Below are 19,691 nucleotides of genomic sequence, written 5' to 3'. Positions count from 1 at the left end.
CATGAATATTGCGGTCCACTCCTAGCTAAACCAACGCTACAAATCTGTTAATGATCACAGCTCTGCCAGTTCTTTCTAAATCTACGCCTCTGGCCTCTGGTGCCTGCCATTCCCTGCTTTTCTCCGCGGCGGCAGAGAAGGGCGGGATAGAGAGCGCCCCGCTGGAGCCGGAGAGGTTTCTCCACTAGGGGGCGCGCCCGTGGGATGGGTCTCTGCGAGCCGTACGCAACGTCAGGGGCGGGAATACCTACGGCCCCGCCCCGCCCATCCACAGCGCCTTGTGATTGGAGGGAGGAAGCATCACTGGGCAGCGCCGTTGGGAGGAAGAGCGCCGCGTTAGGAGTAGACGCGGAGGAGGCGGACGTGCGGGTGCTGGACTCTGCAGCACTTCGGGAGCTCGTCTCTCTCGTCTTTGCAGTGAATGGCGGTGGGATGGAGCGCGAGGGGAGCGGCGGCAGCGAAGGGTCAGCTGGGCTCCTGCAGCAAATCCTCAGCCTGAAGGTCGTGCCGCGGGTGGGCAACGGGACCCTGTGCCCCAACTCCACTTCTCTCTGCTCCTTCCCAGGTACGGCCCGCGCCCCTCGGACAGTTCTGGTGGGCGCAGTTCCAGTGCTGGAGGGAGGGTGCCGCTCGGTAGCCCGAGAGCGCTTCCTCTCTTACCTCCGTCGCCTCGCTGGCCCCTAAGGCCGAATCCTCCCCCAGCCCGTGTTGGGGACGAGATCGGAGGCGGCGGTCTCAGGTGGACCAGGTGGCTTCTGGAAGCTCGGCCGCCTTCCCCCAACCCCGACCCCAGCCCCGGCTGGCCCTGCCCTTCGGAGTTTCCGAGCTTCCCAGGTGCAGACTTGCACCCGACTGCACCCGGAAGGCGCTCGTCCCTGCCCTGTTTAGTTTCTCCTGGGACAGGAAACTCGGCTCTGGCGTCCCGGCCTGGCTGAGGGGCAGCCAGAGCTCACTCACTCTTTTGGTTGTGGCCGGCAGGCGCCGGGAGCTTGTCTCATCGCCGGTACCTCGGTCCAAATTCACCTTCTTCACCAGCTTCACTTTTTAGGAATCACTTTCGGCGACCTGTTGCAGAGTCTCCCACTCACTCGTTTAAGATTTTTGACACAGCTGCTTTTTAACTCCACCCCCACTGGGGGATCTTCAGTTGGGCTTGGTGGAAGGATTTTACAGAGTTATCATACAGGGAAGAACTCCTTGTGCTCAGAAAATTGAAGGGAGGAAAAATTCCTTGGGAATATTGATAAAAATCTTTGAGAAGGCATAGTTATTTGTGTTGGGCCGTTAAAGGCAAGAAGACTGAGGCCCATGATTGTGGAAATGGAAGGTGGGGCTCCCCAGATGAGTTGGCTGATATGTTTGTGAACAATGAGAGAATGGAGCCAGGAGACAAGGCAAAGAAAGGGAAGGAAGCTGGGGTCACAGATGCAGGCCTAAACAGACACCATTGATTTTTCATGCTGGGCATTGACTGGCAGGTGCCAATCAGTAGATACTTGGGAGACTTCTGTGTATTACCTGCATAGGGGTTTTCCTGAACAAGTCTGTGAAATAACTGATAAAGTCAGAATTCGCGGTGAAGTTAGATACAGATGTTAGCTTGTATCCATTCCTAAAATGAGAATCTGTCAGTTCAAGTTATTTCAGAAGGTTTTAGTATCACATTGGACGCTGATTAAAAATATTTATGTGTGTATATATATACGCATATGTGTGTATATATATATATGCATATATATGTATGTGGTGCTTGGAGGCCCTGTCTGGAAAATGGTCTCACAGTCTGGAGGTACTGTCATGACCAATTAATCTGGTTTTGTTTCCTTACGTCCCCCCAACGCTTTATTTTTAAAACTTTTAAACTTAGTGAAAATTGATAGAACAGTACAACAAATTACCCATGTGACCTTTACTTAGATTCATAGTAGGTTGACTCCTTGGCTTTTTCATCATGTACATGTAACTTCTATGGACATATATACATACATACATCTCACCTTTCTGGGGAGTCATTTGATAGGAAGTTGCAGACATCATGGCACTGGTGACTGATACTTGAGCACGTATCTTCTAAAATATTTTCTTCTTTTAAATTTTTAATTATTATGAGTACATAGTAGTTGTATATCTTTAGACAGCATTTTCTATCTCAGCCACAAGACCATACCACACCTAAGACCTTTCACCTCAGTACAATGTTATCTAATAGCCAAGAATTATTTAAATTTACTCAGTGGTCCAAATAGCGGTTTTCTTTTTTTTTTTTTTTTGTAGAGACAGAGTCTCACTTCATGGCCCTCGGTAGAGTGCTGTGGCCTCACACAGCTCACAGCAACCTCCAACTCCTGGGCTTAAGCGATTCTCTTGCCTCAGCCTCCCGAGTAGCTGGGACTACAGGCGCCCGCCACAACGCCCGGCTATTTTTTTTTGGTTGCAGTTTGGCCGGGGCCGGGTTTGAACCCGCCACCCTCGGTATATGGGGCCGGCGCCTTACCGACTGAGCCACAGACGCCGCCCCAAGTAGCGTTTTTCTTTTTCTTTAAATTCTATGATCTAGTCAAGGATCACACATTGCAATAAGTTAGCCTCTCTTTTTAGTCTCTTTCTCTTTTTTATTTTTATTTTTGAGATAGTCTTACTCTGTTGCTTGGGGCAGAGTGCCATAGCATCAGCCTAGCTCACAGCAACCTCAAACTCCTGGGTTCAAGTGATCCTCCTGGCCTCCCATCCTAAACCCCCAAGTAGCTGGGATTACAAGTACCCAACACAGCACCTAGCAATTTTTTTTTTTTTTTTTAGTAGAGATGGGGTCTCACTTTGATCAGGCTGATTTGAACTCTTGAGGTCAAGCAAGAGAGCTAGGGCATGAGCCATGAAGTACTCTGGGCCTCTTTAACCTTAAAGAACGTAGAATAGTTCTTTCTCCTTTCTTTTTAAGACTGCTCTTTTTTTGTTTTTTTTTTTTTTTTTTTTTAAGAAACTGGAGGTGGGTGGGGTATCTGCTGAGTAGGATAGCTCATCCTTTTAATTGTAGTACTCCAGGAGGTTGCGGCTGGAAGATGACTTGAGGTCGGGAGTTGGAGTCCAGCCTGAGCAAAGCAAGACCCTGTCGCTACTAACAATAGAATAATTAGCTAGGCATGGTGGCACAGGCCTGTAGTCTCAGGTCACGAGGCTGAGGCAGGAGGATCGTTTTAGCCTAGGAGTTTGAGATTGCTGTGAATTAGGCCAAGGCCCTGGCACTCTAGCCTAGGCAACAGAACAAGACTCTCAAAAAAAACAAGACAGAGTCTTGCTCTGTCACCCAGACTGGAGTACAGTGGTACAATCATAGCTCACTGCAGCCTGGAACTCTTGGGCTCAAGTGAGTTCCTCTTCTCCTGCCTCAGCCTCAGCCATGTATAGTCATACCTAGCTGATTTTTCTTACACAGATGGGGTCATGTTATTCTGCCCAGGCTAGTCTCAAATTCCTGCTGTAAAGTGATCCCAGAGTACTGGGATTACCGGTTTGAGCCACAGTGCTGGGCCTGAGAGTGACGTTTTTGAAGAATCCATGCCATTTGTTTCATAGAATGTTTTACAAGTTCATCTAAGTTCATCTGATAGTTTCATGACTAGATTCAGATTAAACATTTTGGTTAGAATGCTGCCTACTTATGGGTAAAGTCATATTATCAGTGCATCATATCAAGAGACGCTGTAAAAAAATAAAAATAAATAAATAAATAAAAAGAGACACTTAAGGTCAGTTTGTACTTTTTTCTCTGAGACAGTGTCTCACTCTGTCCCCTTGGGTCGAGTGTATGGTATCATAGCTCACAGCAACCTCAAACTCTTGGGCTTGAGCAGTCCTCTTGCCTCAGCCTCAGAGTAGCTGGGACTACAAGCTCCCACCACAATGTCCAGCTAGTTTTTCTAGTTGTTTTTTTTTTTTTTCTTTTTCAGTAGAGACCAGGTCTTGCTCTTCAGGCTGGTCTTGAACTCCTGAGCTCAAGCAATCCACTTCCTTTGTCTCCCAGAAGGCTAGGATTATAGGCTTAAGCCTGTAATCTGCCCAGCCATTAATTGATAATGCTAAGTTTGATCATTTGATAGAGATAGTAGTATATCATAACTCTTTATTATAAGGGTACCTGAATCATCTCTCTTTTTCTTTTTTTTTGAGACAGAGTCTCACTTCGTTGCCCTCAGTGGAGTGCTGTGGTGTCATAGCTCACAACAACCTCAAACTCCTGGGCTTAAGCGATTCTCTTACCTCAGCCTCCCAAGTAGCTGGGACTACAGGCGCCCGTCTCAACACCCCGCTATTTTTTTGTTGCAGTTGTCATTGTTGTTTCAGCTGGCCCGGGCCGGATTTGAACCACCAGCCTCAGAGTACATGGCTGGCACCCTACCTACTGAGCTATGGGTGCCATCTGGATCATCTTTTTTTTTTTTTTTTTTATTGTTGAGGATTCATTGAGGGTATAAGAAACCAGGTTATGCTGATTGCATTTGTTAGGTAAAGTCCCTCTTACAATTGCGTCTTGCCCCACAAATGAATCATTTTTTTTTTTTTTATTTTTTTTTTATTTTTTTTGTAGAGACAGAGTCTCACTTTATGGCCCTCGGTAGAGTGCCGTGGCCTCCCACAGCTCACAGCAACCTCCAACTCCTGGGCTTAGGTGATTCTCTTGCCTCAGCCTCCCGAGTAGCTGGGACTACAGGCGCCCGCCACAACGCCCAGCTATTTTTTGGTTGCAGTTTGGCCGGGGCCGGGCTTGAACCCGTCACCCTCGGTATATGGGGCCGGTGCCTCACCGACTGAGCCACAGGCGCCGCCCAAATGAATCATTTTTTAATTAAGTAGGATATGTAGGGTGATAGTTTGGAAGGGGATATTCTGTTCATTATTTCTGGCTTTTTGTTCTCTTTCTCTCTCTTTTTTTTTTTTTGTAGAGACAGAGTCTCACTTTACCGCCTTCAGTAGAGTGCCACGATGTCACAGGACTCACAGCAACCTCTAGCTCTTGGGCTTCTGCGATTCTTCTGCCTCAGCCTCCCGAGCAGCTGGGACTACGGGCGCCCGCCACAACGCCCGGCTATTTTTTGGTTGCAGTTCAGCCGGGGCTGGGTTTGAAACCGCCACACTCAGTATATGGGGCTGGCGCCCTACTCACTGAGCCACAGGCACCACCATTTTTTTTTTTTTTTTTTTTGAGACAGAGTCTTGCTTTGTCACTGGTAGAGTGCCACGGCTTGATAGCTCATAGCAACCTCAAACTCTTGGGCTCAAGTGATGCCCTTGCCTCAGACTCCCAAGTAGCTGGGGCTACAAGTGCCTACCACAGTGCCCAGCTATTTTTAGAGACAAGGTCTCACTCTTGCTCTGGCTGATCTGGAACTTACGAGCTCAATGTTAGCTCCCTCTTAAGAAAAGATTGAGATAAGTAGTTTTGGAATGATAGTTTTGATATGTCATAGTAGAGAATCTGTTGCCATGGAATGGTTTTGCTTTCAGAAATTGTTCTTGAGTTTGTGGTTACTTCTGTGGACATTTAACTTGAGAGTGAACACTAGGCATCATTCATTCAGTAAATGTGCATTTGGCCAAGTGCAGGCTCTGCATGGGGAATATAAACAGATGTGAGCCATAGCCCTGATCTCAACTGTATCAGAATTTGGTGGTAAACACATAATCTCCCTGCTGTGTGTCATCCTTAGCTAGATGGATGGGTATAATGAAGTTTGATCCATGAGGTACCAAAGGCTGATTAACAGGATTCATTGTCCTGAATCTGGCATAGTTTGCATTTTGGCCTCAAAGAAAGGTTACAGGCAGTTTATGCCAACTCATTATGGCAGAATCATTGCTATGAAACATTTGAAATATTTATCTCTAACAGGAAGGATAGGATTGATTTTTTTTTAACCTTCATTTGCAATTTAGCCATTTAGATGTCTACCTAACTCCTTTTATCCCAATTGTTCAGATTCCTTTTGTTGTCATTTTTAACAAATCTGAATGCCAAGAAAGGCAGATTTTTTTCTGTATCAGGAAATGTCATTCATTTTCTGAAGAAACGGATTTCACTAAACCAATGGGAAAGTGCATCTCGTGATAATTAAACTAAAATGCAGTAATGTTTTCATTGTGCCAGTTTCTGGAAACCAGAATGGGTCTTCCTTGGATTTGTCATTTATTCATTTACTCAATAAATATTTACTCTGTTGATTGTGTGCCTGGTGTTTTCTAGACACCAAGTAAAGATGGCTTAGTGAACAAAAGAATACCCCTTCCCACCTTGAGCTTTCATGCTAATGGAGAGAGAGAGAGAAGACAAACAAGTACCAGTGAGATGGAGCCACTGGTGGTGGAACCCAGGCAGGGTGAGGGCCTTAGTGGCAGGGTCTGTGTCACGGGGGAGGAAAACTCTTTCCATAAAGTGATCAGGAGGCCTTTGATGATAATATTTATGTGGAGAAGAGATGGAAGGCCAGATCAGGACAGACAAGGTCTGGCCAGGTAGGACCCTGAGGCCATGGGGGTGAGGCAAGCCATAGTATCTGGAGAGAGGTGGCAGAGTACAGTTGGCAGTCTCGATGAGTAAGTTGTCCTTGTTGGGGAGGAATGGAGGGGACAGTGGGTCTCCTGGCAAGCAGTTAGGGTTTGACAAGAGAGTCTCTCAATAGACTGTAGAGAGCTGCAGACTGATGGGCGATTAGCATCAAGAGGCAGCCCAGTCCAGCAGGAAGTTCCACAACTAAGTAGGACTCCAGTCCCCAGGGTGACTGATGTGGTCTACTTAGAACTCTGGCTTCTGAGAAGCTGGCTGTGATAACCCAGTTGTTTCACTGCAAGGCCAAGGTCAGAGTGGGGCCATCTGAAAGGATGGCTGAGTGCTGAGCCGCACACTGACCACATGGTTCAGACTCTTTCCATTTCTGCTGGTTGGGGCCAGATTGGTCTTGAGCCCTTACTCAGAAATGAGATGACTCAGCAGCAGAGGTTAGGGAGCCAGAGGGCTGGCCATTATATACCCCTTTTGTTAATAGGAAATCACCTAGAAGATTCTGGCTTTTGTGGTTTTTGTCTTTCACTGTAATATGTGTGTAAAAATATATTCCTAAGAAATAAGCTCTTTGAGGGCAGGGATCTTTAGTTTTTTTTGTTTTTCACTGATGAACTCTATATTGACTGTTTTATGAATAAATCCTGAATGTTATTAGTTTGCTCTTGCCACCATAGTTAATTACTACACATTTAGCAGCTTACAACAACACAAATTTTATCATCTTTCCATTCTACAGTCTGAAATGGGTCTCCTTGAGGTAAAATCAAGGTGTCAGCAAGGCTCGGATCTTTCTGGAGGCCCTAGCAAGAATTTCTTTCCATACCTTTTCCATCTTTAGAAACCACCTGCTTTTCTTGGAACACGGTCCCTTTTTCTTCTTGAAAGCCATCAGTATAAATCTTCAGATATCTTTGCCTCTGACCTCCTGACTCCCTCTTAGAAGGACCCTTGTGATTAGACCCATCTGGAAAATCCACTTACTCTACCATTGAGAGGTCCTTAATTTCATCACATCTACACAATCCTTTTTCCAGGTAAGGTTATGTATTCACAGGTTTTGGGGATGAGGATGTGAACATCTTTGGGTGCCCATTCTGCCTGTGCTTATTCTCATTTCCCTTGCAGTCTTGGATTATGGATTAATTATCTGACTCATATACTTCACCATAGGGAATGATAATGCCTTTAGCTGCCAAGGTCAACAAAGCTGAGAAAATGCACTTGATCTGAAGCGGTGAACAAGAGAGTACTAAGATAAAAATTTTTGATAGGGTATTGAGCCAGGGAAATGAAAAAAGTGCCATATGATGATTGATGAATAGCTATTAAATAGATGCCATATTAAAGTGCAGGAGATTAAAGGCAAATCACTTTGTTTTTCATAAAGTGTTTTATAGATCTGCCTTTGCTCTTAGAGTGCTATAATAATCCCATCCATCTGAACATCTTTTTTTTTTTTTATTAATTAATTAATTTTTTTGTTGCATTTTTGGCCAGGGTCGGGTTTGAACCTGCCACCCTTGGTATATGGGACTGGTGCCTTACTCCCTGAGCCATAGGCACCACCCTGAACGTCTTTTTATTACTGCACTGCTCATCTAATATAATGAAGCCTTTTTTTCTTTCTACTTGAAGCAACTTACATGGTGCAATGTAAAATATGTAGGCCCAGAAGGAGCTAACAGATGTGGATTGGTAGGGGTCCAGTATGCCTCCCTTTCTCAGAAAGCTCAGGGAGGTGCCAGCCTGCTAAGCCAGGAGACATGGCTTGTTCTCCTAGCAGGCCACCTTGGGCAGGTGCTGTGCTCCTGGGAAGTGGGGACAGATGTGCACTGCTGCCTCTGCTTGGGCTGCCATACTGAGATACCACAGGCTAATTGAAATAACAATGTTTAAGAAGTTTTAGAGAGGGAAAGGGGGTGGGGGTCTCAGTAGGTGACACACCTTTTGGGGGCAAGACATAATTATAAGAGGGACTTTACCTAACAAATGCAATCAGTGTAACCTGGTTTCTTGTGCTCTCAATGAATCGCCAACAATAGACAAATAAATAAGAAGTTTCAGAGAGTGGAAGCCTAATCAGGGTGTGTTTCTGCTAAAGGCCCTCTTCCTGACTTGCTGTCTTCTTGCTAAATCCCTGAAAAGAGATTAGGATCTTTTCCTCTTTTAATGCCACGGTTCTGTTCGATTTAACTTAGGAATTTGGGGGCAGACAGTTCAGCCCTTAGCAGTTGGGTGGCACACCTGTGTTCAGACCTACCTTTCTGGAAGTTACTAACTTAGTATGTTTCTAGCAGATCAAGGTCTGGCCTCTGATGCTGCCCCAATGGCTCTGAGGCAGCATGTGGGAAGCTTGGCTGCAGCGATGCCTGGGGCCACCGCAGAAAGGAGTGCTTCTCTCTCAGACTGAGCGAGGCCCAGAGGGTCTCAGTCAGTGGTGGCGTGCACTAGCCACGTGGTGATGGCTCTGAATTCTTAGAGACAGGTTTTTATCTGTATCCTATTTGGCAGTGAATTCCTGGTGCCATCATAGAACTTTCTGCAGACTAGGTTTTTAGGGTGGTCAGTGTCAGAGTGATTTGGGGAGCAGTTGATGAGGACCCTGGGATTGAAGATGGTGTTTCTGCTATGGAAGAGAATTACATGGTGCTGTGCTATTGGCTTGGGGGTTGCTGGCAGTGAATGGTATCCAGGGGCCTTAGCTAGAGGCCAGGCTGAACCAGGGTGTAACAGTGGCTTTGCAGGCAGGAGAGATTTGTGGGCAGCAGAGCTCTGGCAAGTGCATGTCTTTTAGGGAGGGGGAGTGGTTGGACAGTGCAGCCTTTGGAGCTGCTGCCAACAAGGGAGGGCAGTCTCCAGGGCAGTGGGGGACAGGAATAGTTCCTGGCCTGATGACCTGCTGAAAAGGAGCTGCAGTGGGACATAGGTTTGTTCTGGAAGAGGTGGGGGCCTGAAACACCGAGGATGGAGAGTCCTCCTGCCCTCATTATTGACACTATTGACTGGAAAGGTGACTTTTTTTCTTTGTTGGAGGAAGGGCAGTAGTTAGTGTATGTGTATGTATTTTATATGTTTTTATATTTGTATGCAAATATACATTTAATTTTTAAACTGGATGCATTAATATTTTTTTTTTATTGAGATATAGCTCATAGCAACCTCAGACTCCTAGCCTCAAGTGGTCCTCCCACACATTAGGCATTAGTATTTAATCACTTTACATTCCATACTTTGTGATTTAAACTTGTTTTTAGGGGCGGCACCTGTGGCTCAGTGAGTAGGGCACTGGCCCCACATACTGAGGGTGGCGAGTTTGAACCCAGCCCCAGCCAAACTGCAAAAAACAACAAATAGCCGAGTGTTGTGGTGGGTGCCTGTAGTCCCAGCTACTAGGGAGGCTGAGGCAAGAAGATCACCTAAGCCTAAGAGTTTGAGGTTGCTGTGAGCTGTGATGCGACAGCACTCTACCGAGGGCAACAAAGTGAGACTGTCTCTAAAAAAAATAATAATAATAAACTTGTTTTTAACAGAAACTGCCAAATACTTTCAAACAAAATAAACTGGTTTCAACAGTATTGTTAAGTTATATCTTGTTAAGCAGAAAATCTCAAAAAATAGTTTGAAGCCTTTTGTAGCTATCCAATAGTTTTTCACCACATCAAAAGTGCCAAGTCACCTTTTATTGATTGATTGATTGATTGAGACAGAGTCTCACTCTACTGCCCAGAGTAGAGTGCCATGGTGTCAGCCTAGCTCACAGCAAACTCATACTCCTCAGCTTAAGTGATCCTCCTACCTCAGCCTCCAGAGTAGCTGGGACTACAGGAGCCTGTCATGGTGCCTAGCTAATTTTTCTACTTCTTAGTAGAAATGGGATTTCACTCATGCTCAGGCTGGTCTCGAGTTCCCAAGCTCAAAGGCCCCTCAGCCTCACATATTGCTAGGATTACAGATGTGAGTCACTGTGCCCAGCCACATTTCTTATTTTCTTTTTAAACAGAGTCACTTTGTCACCCTCAGTAGAGTGCCATAATGTCATAGCTCATAGCAACCTCAAAATCTTGGGCTCAAGCGATCCTCTTGCCTGAGCCTCCCAAGTAGCTGGGACTACAGGCACCTGCCACAACATCTGGCTATTTTTTAGAGACAGGGTCTCTCTCTTGTTCTGGCTGGTCTCAAACTCCTGAGCTCAAGCAATCTGCCCGTCTCAGTCTCCTAAAGTCCTAGGATTACAAGTATGAGCCTTTGGGTGGTGACTGTGGCTCAGTGAGTAGGGCACCGGCCCCATATACCGAGGGTGGCGGGTTCAAACCCAGCCCTGGCCCAACTGCAACAAAAAAATAGCCGGGCGTTGTGGTGGGCACCTGTAGTCCCAGCTGCTCGGGAGGCTGAGGCAGGAGAATCGTGGAAGCCCAAGAGCTGGAGGTTGCTGTGAGTCCTGTGACGTCATGGCACTCTACCAAGGGTGGTAAAGTGAGACTCTGTCTCTACAAAAAAAAACAAGTATGAGCCTTTGCGCCCAGCCCTGTCTCATGTTTTTGTGTGACTGTAACGGTCACATAAAACCTACTCTGTGGGTGCACAGAGCATGTTTTCCACATTCTCCTGTGATAGCCATGCAGGTGGCTTCCAGTTTTTGCTAGTGTAGACATGCTGCAGGGAACCTCTTGTTTCCTCTGCCCTTTTCCTACGTGTATATTCCTGTATATATTCTTAGAAGTAAAATGACTACAGCAAAGTCAGCACATCTGACTTTCAAATGACCCTGCAAAAAGGTGGTTTTCCAGTTTGCATTCCAACTGGGAATGTCAGCTGGGGCCGTGGAATAATGTCCTGACAACTCTTTACCGCTTGCAGCTTTCAGTGAAAGCTTTCGTGTTGAAATTCTTAGTGTGGCTTTGATGTAATGTGTAAAGACATTCTGGCCATTGCTCTTGTAAATCGTCTACCCTTCACTCAAGCCTGCGGTTTATAATCAGGGTGGGTTTGCCCCTCTGAGGTCATGTCTGGAGACCTTGTGGTTGACAGAACTGGGGAGGAGTGCTCCTGGGTAGGGATGACTCTCCACCTTCTATAGTGTGTAGCGTAGCAGCCCCCACAAGAAGTCACCTGATCCAGATGTCAGTAGAAGAGTGGTCAAGAAACCCTGCAAACAAAACTAAAATGTTCACTGATCTCTAAGTGGGTATTTGTTTAGTTTTTTTTTTTTTTTTTGGAGACAGTCTTATTTTGTCACCCTTGGTAGAGTGCTATGATGTCACAGCTCAGCATTCTCAAACTCTTGGGCTTAAGCGATTCTCTTGCCTCAGCCTCCTAAGTAGCTGGGACTACAGCGCACCTGCCACAACACCCAGCTATTTGTAGAGACAAGGTCTCTCTCTTGACCAGGCTGGTCTCCAACCTGTGAGCCCCAGCAATCCACCCTCTTCGGCCTCCCAAATGCTGGGATTACAGACTTGAGCCACCATGCCTGGCCTTTCTAAGTGGGTTTTATCTAACGTATCACTTTCAGGGCTATCTTGAGGATTCTAAAACCTTGCCTTGGATTAGTTGGGGAAATATGTCGTATCTGCCATTCACCAAATTATAAAGTCATTCGCAAGCAGAATGCTAGTGTTTTCTTAATATTTTCCAGGGTGCCTCATGCGTAGTTTTATTATACATAGTTGATGATTACATATTTTAATTTTTCTTGTATTACAGACCCCTTAGGAGTGATTAGAGACTCTACAGGAGCCATATAACTCTTGTTTTGCCCTTACCCTGCCATTTGTCTTTAAGTGAATCATATTTTCTAGTATTTATTTCACAATCTTAGAGCTTGATAATCCTAATGGGAGGTGGTGGCTTGATGTTTATTGCATTGTCTTTAAAATGAGAATTGAATGAATACAATTATGTAGCTTTCCATTTGAGAAGACTAAGTAATCAAAAAGTCAGGAAACAGCAATGGGCATTGACTACGGAGTACCCTGTTAATTGGTACTGAGTCTTGTGCTTCGTGTGGGAGGGATATTATTTAGGGCAATTTTAAAATTTAGGTGAATCTTTTTGATTGGAGGGTAGAGGTAGCTTGTCATGTGTTAGCCAACTTTTTTTTCTGAAGGGCCAGACACAGCATGTTTTAGGCTTGTGGGCCATATAGTCCGTGTCATCATTATTATTAATTTTTTTTTTTTGAGACTCTGTCACTCTGGGTAGAGTGCTGTGGCATCATAGTTCACAGCAACCTCAAACTCTTGATCTCAAGCCTCCTGAGTAGCTAGGACTAGAGGTACCTACCACAATGACTGGCTAGTTTTTCTAGTCTTGTAGTCCTGAGCTCAGGCAATCTACCTTCCTCCGCCTCCCAGGGTGCTAGGATTACAGGCGTGAGCCCCCATGCCCAGCTGCTCTGTGTCTTTATTATCAGCTTTGTCCTTGTAGCTGCAAAACAGTCATACTTAACATACATAAAATATATTCCTTAATATACATAACAGTATTCCTTAAGCAATACTTAAGGAATGGAAATGAATTGAAATCTTTATGTATAAAAACAGTTGGTAGCTTGTGGGTGGTTGTTTGTTGAACTCTCTTAAATCATTGATATTTGGGTATTTTATTAACTTACACTACAACTAAATGGTTTTGAAAATGAAAACAGGGCATGAGGGCTGGGTGTGGTGGATCAGGCCTGTAATCCTAGCACTCTGGAAGGCCTAGGTGGGTGGATTGCCTGAGCTCATGGGTTCAAGACCAGTCTGAGCTAGGGTGAGACCCCATCTCTAAAAATAGCCGGGTGTTGTGGCAGGCGCCTATAGTCCCTGCTACTTGGGAGGCTGAAGCAAGAGAATTGCTTGAGCCCATGAGTTTGCGGTTGCTATGAGCTGTGATGCTACCCCATTCTATTGAGGGTGACAAGGTGAGGCTCTGTCTCAAAAAAAAAAAAAAGAAAAAAGAAAGGAAGGAAACGGGCATGAGTCTCAGTTTGCAGGCGTTGCACTGGAAAAGGCACTGATTCCCAGCTTTTGTCTCTCCTCGTAGAGATGTGGTATGGTGTATTCCTGTGGGCACTGGTGTCTTCTCTTTTCTTTCACGTCCCTGCTGGATTACTGGCCCTCTTCACCCTCAGACATCATAAATATGGTAGGTTCATGTCTGTAAGCATCCTGTTGATGGGCATCGTGGGACCAATTACTGCTGGAATCTTGACAAGTATGTTAGACATTAAAATACCAGTCAAAAACATTTACTATGACAAGTCGGTTAATTTCAGGACCCATTTTAGAAACGTTATCTGTACAGGATGAAGAAAGGAGTGGCTTTCAACCATAAGTGCTTTATTTTTATGTTTTGGTATTTTTCTCACCCTCAAGGCCCTGTTATTTGCCTAACCTCTTTGAAATCCTGAGTTAGAGTTTCTTTCTGTGGCTTTAGGGAATCCATATTAAGCTATGTGTGGTACAGTTTGTGAGACAGGCTGCTAGCAAAGTAAAGAGAGTAGAATCCCTTTTAGTTGACTACTCAAGGGATGTAACAAACTGGTCCACAGACTGAGGTGTCAACAGAAAGAACTAAGCTACCGTACTGACACGTGGTGCATGACCGGTCTATGAGAATTAGGTCAGCTTAAGGAGGTGGTCAGTGTCAGGAGGTGGCCAGCTGTATTTGTCTTTTTGGAAGCTACTGCTCCTTTCTAATCAGCTATCATCTGGCTAGTGGCATTGCTAGATGGTTGATAAGCTACCTTGGGAATAAAAGACATGGGTGGCGCCTGTGGCTCAAGGAGTAGGGCACTGATCCCATATGCCAGAGGTGGCGGGTTCAAACCCAGCCCCGGCCAAAAACCACAAAAAAAAAAAAAAAAGGGGGGGGAATAAAAGACAAGATTTTTTTTTTTTTTTTGAGACAGAGTCTTATTTTGTCACCCTCGGTGCTATAGCGTCATAGCTGCTATAGCGTGACGCTATAGCGTCATAGCTGCTATGACGCATAGTGCTATAGCGTCATAGCTCACAGCAACCTTAAGCTCTTGGGCTCAAGCGATTCCCTTGCCTCATTCTCCCGAGTAGCTGGGACTACAGGCACTGGTTACTTTTAGAGTTGGGGTTTCACTCTTGCTCAGGCTGGTCCCCAGCCCATGAGCTCAGGCAATCCACCCACCTCAGCCTTCCAGAATGCTAGGATTACAGACCTGAGCCACCACACCTGGCTAATGACAAGAATTGTTATTTAGAAAAGTACCTGTTTGGGCTTTAGCTCGACACAATTACAGGGATGAGAATCAGTTTAAATCATTTTTAGATTCATATGTTTATATAAATGAGAAATTTTAAGTAAAATTTAAAATCATCCATTTTCCCATCCCTAAGTAATAACCACAATTTGCATTTTAGTGTGTATGCATTGTTTAGGTATATGTGTAAACATAAACATACTGTTTTAGTATAGAAATGTAATGTTTTACTAGTTTGTAACTATTTTTTTACTGTGAATTATACACGTACCTTGAGCTTCAAGCACAGATCTTCCTCTGTCTCTTTGACCTGAGTTTTTCTTTTTCTTTTCTTGTGAGAAAGTGCCCTAGTTTCTCTGTGTTCTCACTGTGTCACCTCCTGCTGCCTTAGAGAGCTTAGTTCCAGTCTTTGAACTGGATTATTAGCTCCAGTAGACTGTTTTAGTTTGTCCCTCAGTGAAATAGGGATGCTACTGGCCACCTCATATGCTCGAATGGTGATTAAATGAGATAATGTGCATATAAAGTCTTAATTCCAGATACATAGTTGTGCTATAAACACTAAGTTCAGGGACGGCGCCTGTGGCTCAGTGGATAGGGCACCGGTCCCATGTACTGAAGGTGGCTGGTTCGCACCTGGCCCCGACCAAACTGCAACAACAACAACAACAACAACAACAAAAAAACCCACTAAGTTCAATAACAACTTTAAGGCTTAGAGTCCTTGTCTCTTCTTTTTCCAACCCCTCTCCCCCTTCCTTCTGCATGCATTTCTTGAAGGAAACTCTGAGTATAATAGAAGGTAGAGCAGGGTTTCCCTGTGGACTGTTTCTTGCTCATTCTAACTCAAAAGATTCTTTATCCTTTGTTGCCAAGAATTGGGTACCTGTTAAATGCTAGGCATAGGGCTGATTGGCAGGGGAATGAGAGATGTTGTTGAGTTTGTAATCAGGTCGTGTGATTTTGATTATGACTTCCAAATTATTTTATTGCCTTTTATTCAATAAATGTAAGAGATTCTTAGTTTTAAGGATCAGCATCTGAAAGCACTTAATCAGTGATCTGCAAACTATGTAACAAATACTTAAAACCTTAGCAGACAAGATAGGGAAAATAAAATTAATTTTAATGTATATAAATTTGGAATATTCTACTTGTAGTAGAATTCTAAATGCTGTGTTTTCATGATTTTAACTTTGTGTTTGTTCGTTTGTTTCTGCAACACCCTGAATTTTTCCTCAGGTGCAGCAATTGCTGGAGTTTACCGAGCAGCAGGGAAGGAAATGATACCATTTGAAGCCCTCACCTTAGGCACTGGACAGACATTTTGTGTAGTAGTGGTCTCCTTTTTACGAGTTTTAGCTACTCTATAGCATACCCTTCTGCTGAGATGAACCTATGTTTTATAGAATCCTCAAAAAGAATCCATTATGGAGTGTGGTATTTTCCTTGTTCTTCAAATGGAGTCAACGTGGTGAACAGGAACGTGAAGGACGTCTCAGCCCCTTCCTTAGTTTGAAGCTCCTGGAATTGAAGATGTTTGTGAACTCAGCATTCTCAACCAAAACAAAACAAGTTTCTTGGATTTCTTTTTTGTAGATCTTTAAGCAGTTTTACACTTGCACCTTTACTCAAGTCAGGGCAGCAATGCCTCTGGGTTGGCATCCCTTGCACTGAAATTAACAGTATTCTGTGAGGTAAGGCCTTGTTGCTTATAGCAGAGAAACTATGGAAGATACTGGTTTATTTCAAATGAGTAGAGTATGTACTAAAATCTTAAATTGATCTAATCTTGATTAAAATTTGGCAGACTTTTTTTTTTTTGGCTACATCTTCATGACATTAAGTGCCAAGTAGGTTTTGATTAAGTATAGCTTTGAAAACATATTTGGTGAAATAAAACAAGAAAAAATATTGAAGTATAACTCAAGTAATGGCTTTGATTTCCACTGATTAAAGAAAAGTAGGTAACACTGAATAATGTGACATTTTCTGTATAACTATCTTGACCTCTCATTATCTGATATATTTTAAGAAATGTGAATTTGTTATTTTGTACATTTTATCAAAATAAGCTAGCTGAGACTTTAAACAAGTTTTTTGTTTTTGTTTTTTTATAGTTGGGATTTTACTACATTGCTCAGGCTGGTCTCAACCTCCTGGCCTCAAATGATCTTTCCACTTTGGCCTCCCAAAGTGTTGAGACTGCAGACATGCACCACTGTTCTCAACCAAGATTTTTAAAAGAATTTCTGTACCACTTTTTCTTTTCACTTTTAATTCTGTTAATTTTATTTAGTTAAATTGGAATTATACATGGATGCCCTATTAAATAGCTTGAGTTAGACACTGTAAGCCAGATTGGTTAGGGTAATCTTCGGACATTGAGGCACAAATATTAGTTCTTACTTTGAACATTCTCTTATAATTTTCCTAGTGACTTGGGTTTATTAATGACCTTTGAAAAACTGTAGAAATGCTTCTGAAACTAGAGTAGTGGTAATTGGTTTCTTAGTCTTAATGTGTTTACTTAGTGGTAACTAGCCCACTTGTATAGTATTGGGTATCAACTCCCAGGAAGTGCCTAAAGTTTAATTTTCAGATATGCCCCTATCTTCCCCCTTGTGTTTTTATTAAAAAGAATTTATATCCTTAAAAAGAATTAAATACCAAGAACTTTTAAAATTCTGTTTTAGCTATTTTAATTTTTATTCTTTTGCCTTTCATTTTCATTAAAAGGCCTGAAAACTGTGACATTCAAAAGGGAAAGAATTACAAAAATTAAATCTCTAACTTGATTCTCACCACCTCAACTGTTTTATATGGAATACAATCATTGTGGTTGTTATTTCTGTTATCTGTTTTCAAAATAGTTACTGGTAATTAAATCTGACATTTTAAAGGAAGGTTTTTATTGTGAGATTAAGGCTAATACCTCGTGAAGTCATATGGACATGAATATATCTGTTCCTTTAAAAGCAAAATGCACTGTGGCTTCTGATTAAAAATTATCAAGAGGTAGCCGGGCGTTGTGGCGGGCGCCTGTAGTCCCAGCTACTCGGGAGGCTGAGGCAAGAGAATCGCTTAAGCCCAAGAGTTGGAGGTTGCTGTGAGCTGTGTGAGGCCACGGCACTCTACCGAGGGTGGTACAGTGAGACTCTGTCTCTACAAAAAAAAAAAAAATATGTATTATCAAGAGGACTAATTTTCCAGGGAAAGTCATAGAGAAAAAATTACAAAGGTATCGAAAATTAATAGGACAATTTCTTTTGACTGATTAGCCCACTTATAAAAATCATGATAACATACTCAGGCTGGGTGGGAAATTATAAGTAAAGCTGGAATGCAGCCAAATGTCCTTACTAATTCCCCCAAAAGAAGTTCAAATACTTCTTCTAAGCAAATTTTTAAAAATCCCTTTTTTTTTTTAATTTTTGAGATAGGGTCTCACTATATTGCCCAAACTGGTCTTGAACTCCTGGCCTTAAATGATCCCCTCAACTCAAGTCTCCTAAGTAGCTGGGACTACTGTCACAAGCCACGGGGCCCAGCATTTTCTAAGTAAATTATTAAAGATTGTAGTTTTCAGTTCAAAAAGCTACAGTTTTGAAAAGTTTGTCTTCAGTTTAAGAAATCTGGGCAAATTGTATTTTTTATTCTGGGAAATGATTTTGATCATTTCTTTTGAAGTTTGCCTCTAATTAGAGTTCTTTTGGATATAATTTCACAAACTGAATGTAGACCAGTAGTTGGTAGATCCTTCCCCTTGAATAGTAATTTTTGAACATACTGATCCCTGATCTAAATATTAGGTTATTTTTCTTTAGAGCCAAGACATAAAATTAAGGCATTTTGGAAGGTGCCCTTTTCCCCCATCTGTTTCTTATTTGATTTATTTTGATTATCTATTCTTTTTAAAAACTTCAAAAAAAACTTTATAAATTATTGAACGTTTCATCCATCCCAGTATGTGACGCATTCTCCTGTGAATAAATGTATATAAACTTTATGTAGATTGAGCTGTGTAGCTTGAAATATTTTCAGGGAGAAACTGTTTGAATGATAATGTAATGTCTTTTCCACTTTGATTTTCTTTTTCCCTTTTTTGTCTCAAATATAGAATTATTTGGGGGTGGTTGCTTAGATGGAAGAATATTGGCAATTGTGTTGAATAGTTTATTTTACCTTATGTAGTTTTTTGTTTGTTTGTTTGTTTTTGAGATAGAGCCTCAAGCTGTCGCCCTGGGTAGAGTGCTGTAGCATCACCACTCACAGCAAACTCCAACTCCTGGGCTTAAGCGATTCTTTTGCCTCAGCCTCCCAAGTAGCTGGGACTTACAGGTGCCCGCCACAAAGCCCGGCTATTTTTCGGTTATAGTTGTCATTGTTGTTTGGCAGGCTGGGGCTGGATTTGAACCTGCCAGCTCTGGTGTATGTGGCTATCACCTTAGCCGCTGAGCTACTGGTGCTGAGCCATTTTTTTGAGAATTTTTGTCAACTGATTTTCTGAGAGACATATACAACCATCCTTTCCCCAGCTGTGCTTCTATTTTCCTTTAAAAAAAAAATAAATGCAAGGTGGGGAGGCAGCCCCCTACCATTAAAAACTGATTTCTAGGGTGGCACCTGTGGCTCAAGAAGTGAGGTGCCAGCCCCATATACTGGAGGTGGTGGGTTCAAACCCAACCCTGGTCAAAACTTGCAAAAAAAAAAAAAAAGATTTCTTGATTTTTTTTTTTTTTTTTTTAATGTGGGGCTTGAGGTTGAAAGCATTTTGTGAAAACTTAAGTTCATATAAAGAAGTATAGAGGACAGTCCAAGAAAAAGATGTCTCTCTTTTGCTGTTAACTTACTTTTTTTGCCACACAATATTAGTTCTTACAACATCTTAAAACTCACTTAAAAAGTGTGTGTAGG

At 43.1% G+C, this 19,691-nt stretch overlaps 1 protein-coding gene across 2 annotated transcripts; it reads left to right on the top strand.

The window, feature by feature from the left end:
* The first annotated feature begins 345 nt into the window (after nucleotides 1-345).
* TMEM170A (transmembrane protein 170A) lies at nucleotides 346-18,789 on the top strand. 2 transcript variants are annotated; one of them, XM_053608192.1, is made up of 4 exons: nucleotides 346-565; nucleotides 13,583-13,753; nucleotides 16,017-17,792; nucleotides 17,974-18,789. In XM_053608192.1, exons 1-3 carry the CDS (start codon nucleotides 433-435, stop codon nucleotides 16,145-16,147), a joined length of 435 nt encoding a protein of 144 aa, XP_053464167.1. In that variant the 5' UTR covers nucleotides 346-432; the 3' UTR covers nucleotides 16,148-17,792; nucleotides 17,974-18,789. The 2 variants fall into 2 exon arrangements, with proteins under 2 accessions (XP_053464167.1, XP_053464177.1); XM_053608202.1 differs by having other exon boundaries at nucleotides 349-565; nucleotides 13,583-13,684.
* The last annotated feature ends 902 nt before the right edge of the window (nucleotides 18,790-19,691 follow it).

The sequence above is a fragment of the Nycticebus coucang genome, chromosome 2 (genome assembly GCF_027406575.1).
Source record: "Nycticebus coucang isolate mNycCou1 chromosome 2, mNycCou1.pri, whole genome shotgun sequence".
Lineage (NCBI taxonomy): Eukaryota > Metazoa > Chordata > Mammalia > Primates > Lorisidae > Nycticebus > Nycticebus coucang.
Note: the sequence above shows the minus strand (reverse complement) of the source record. Positions and strands in the feature narration are given on the sequence as shown.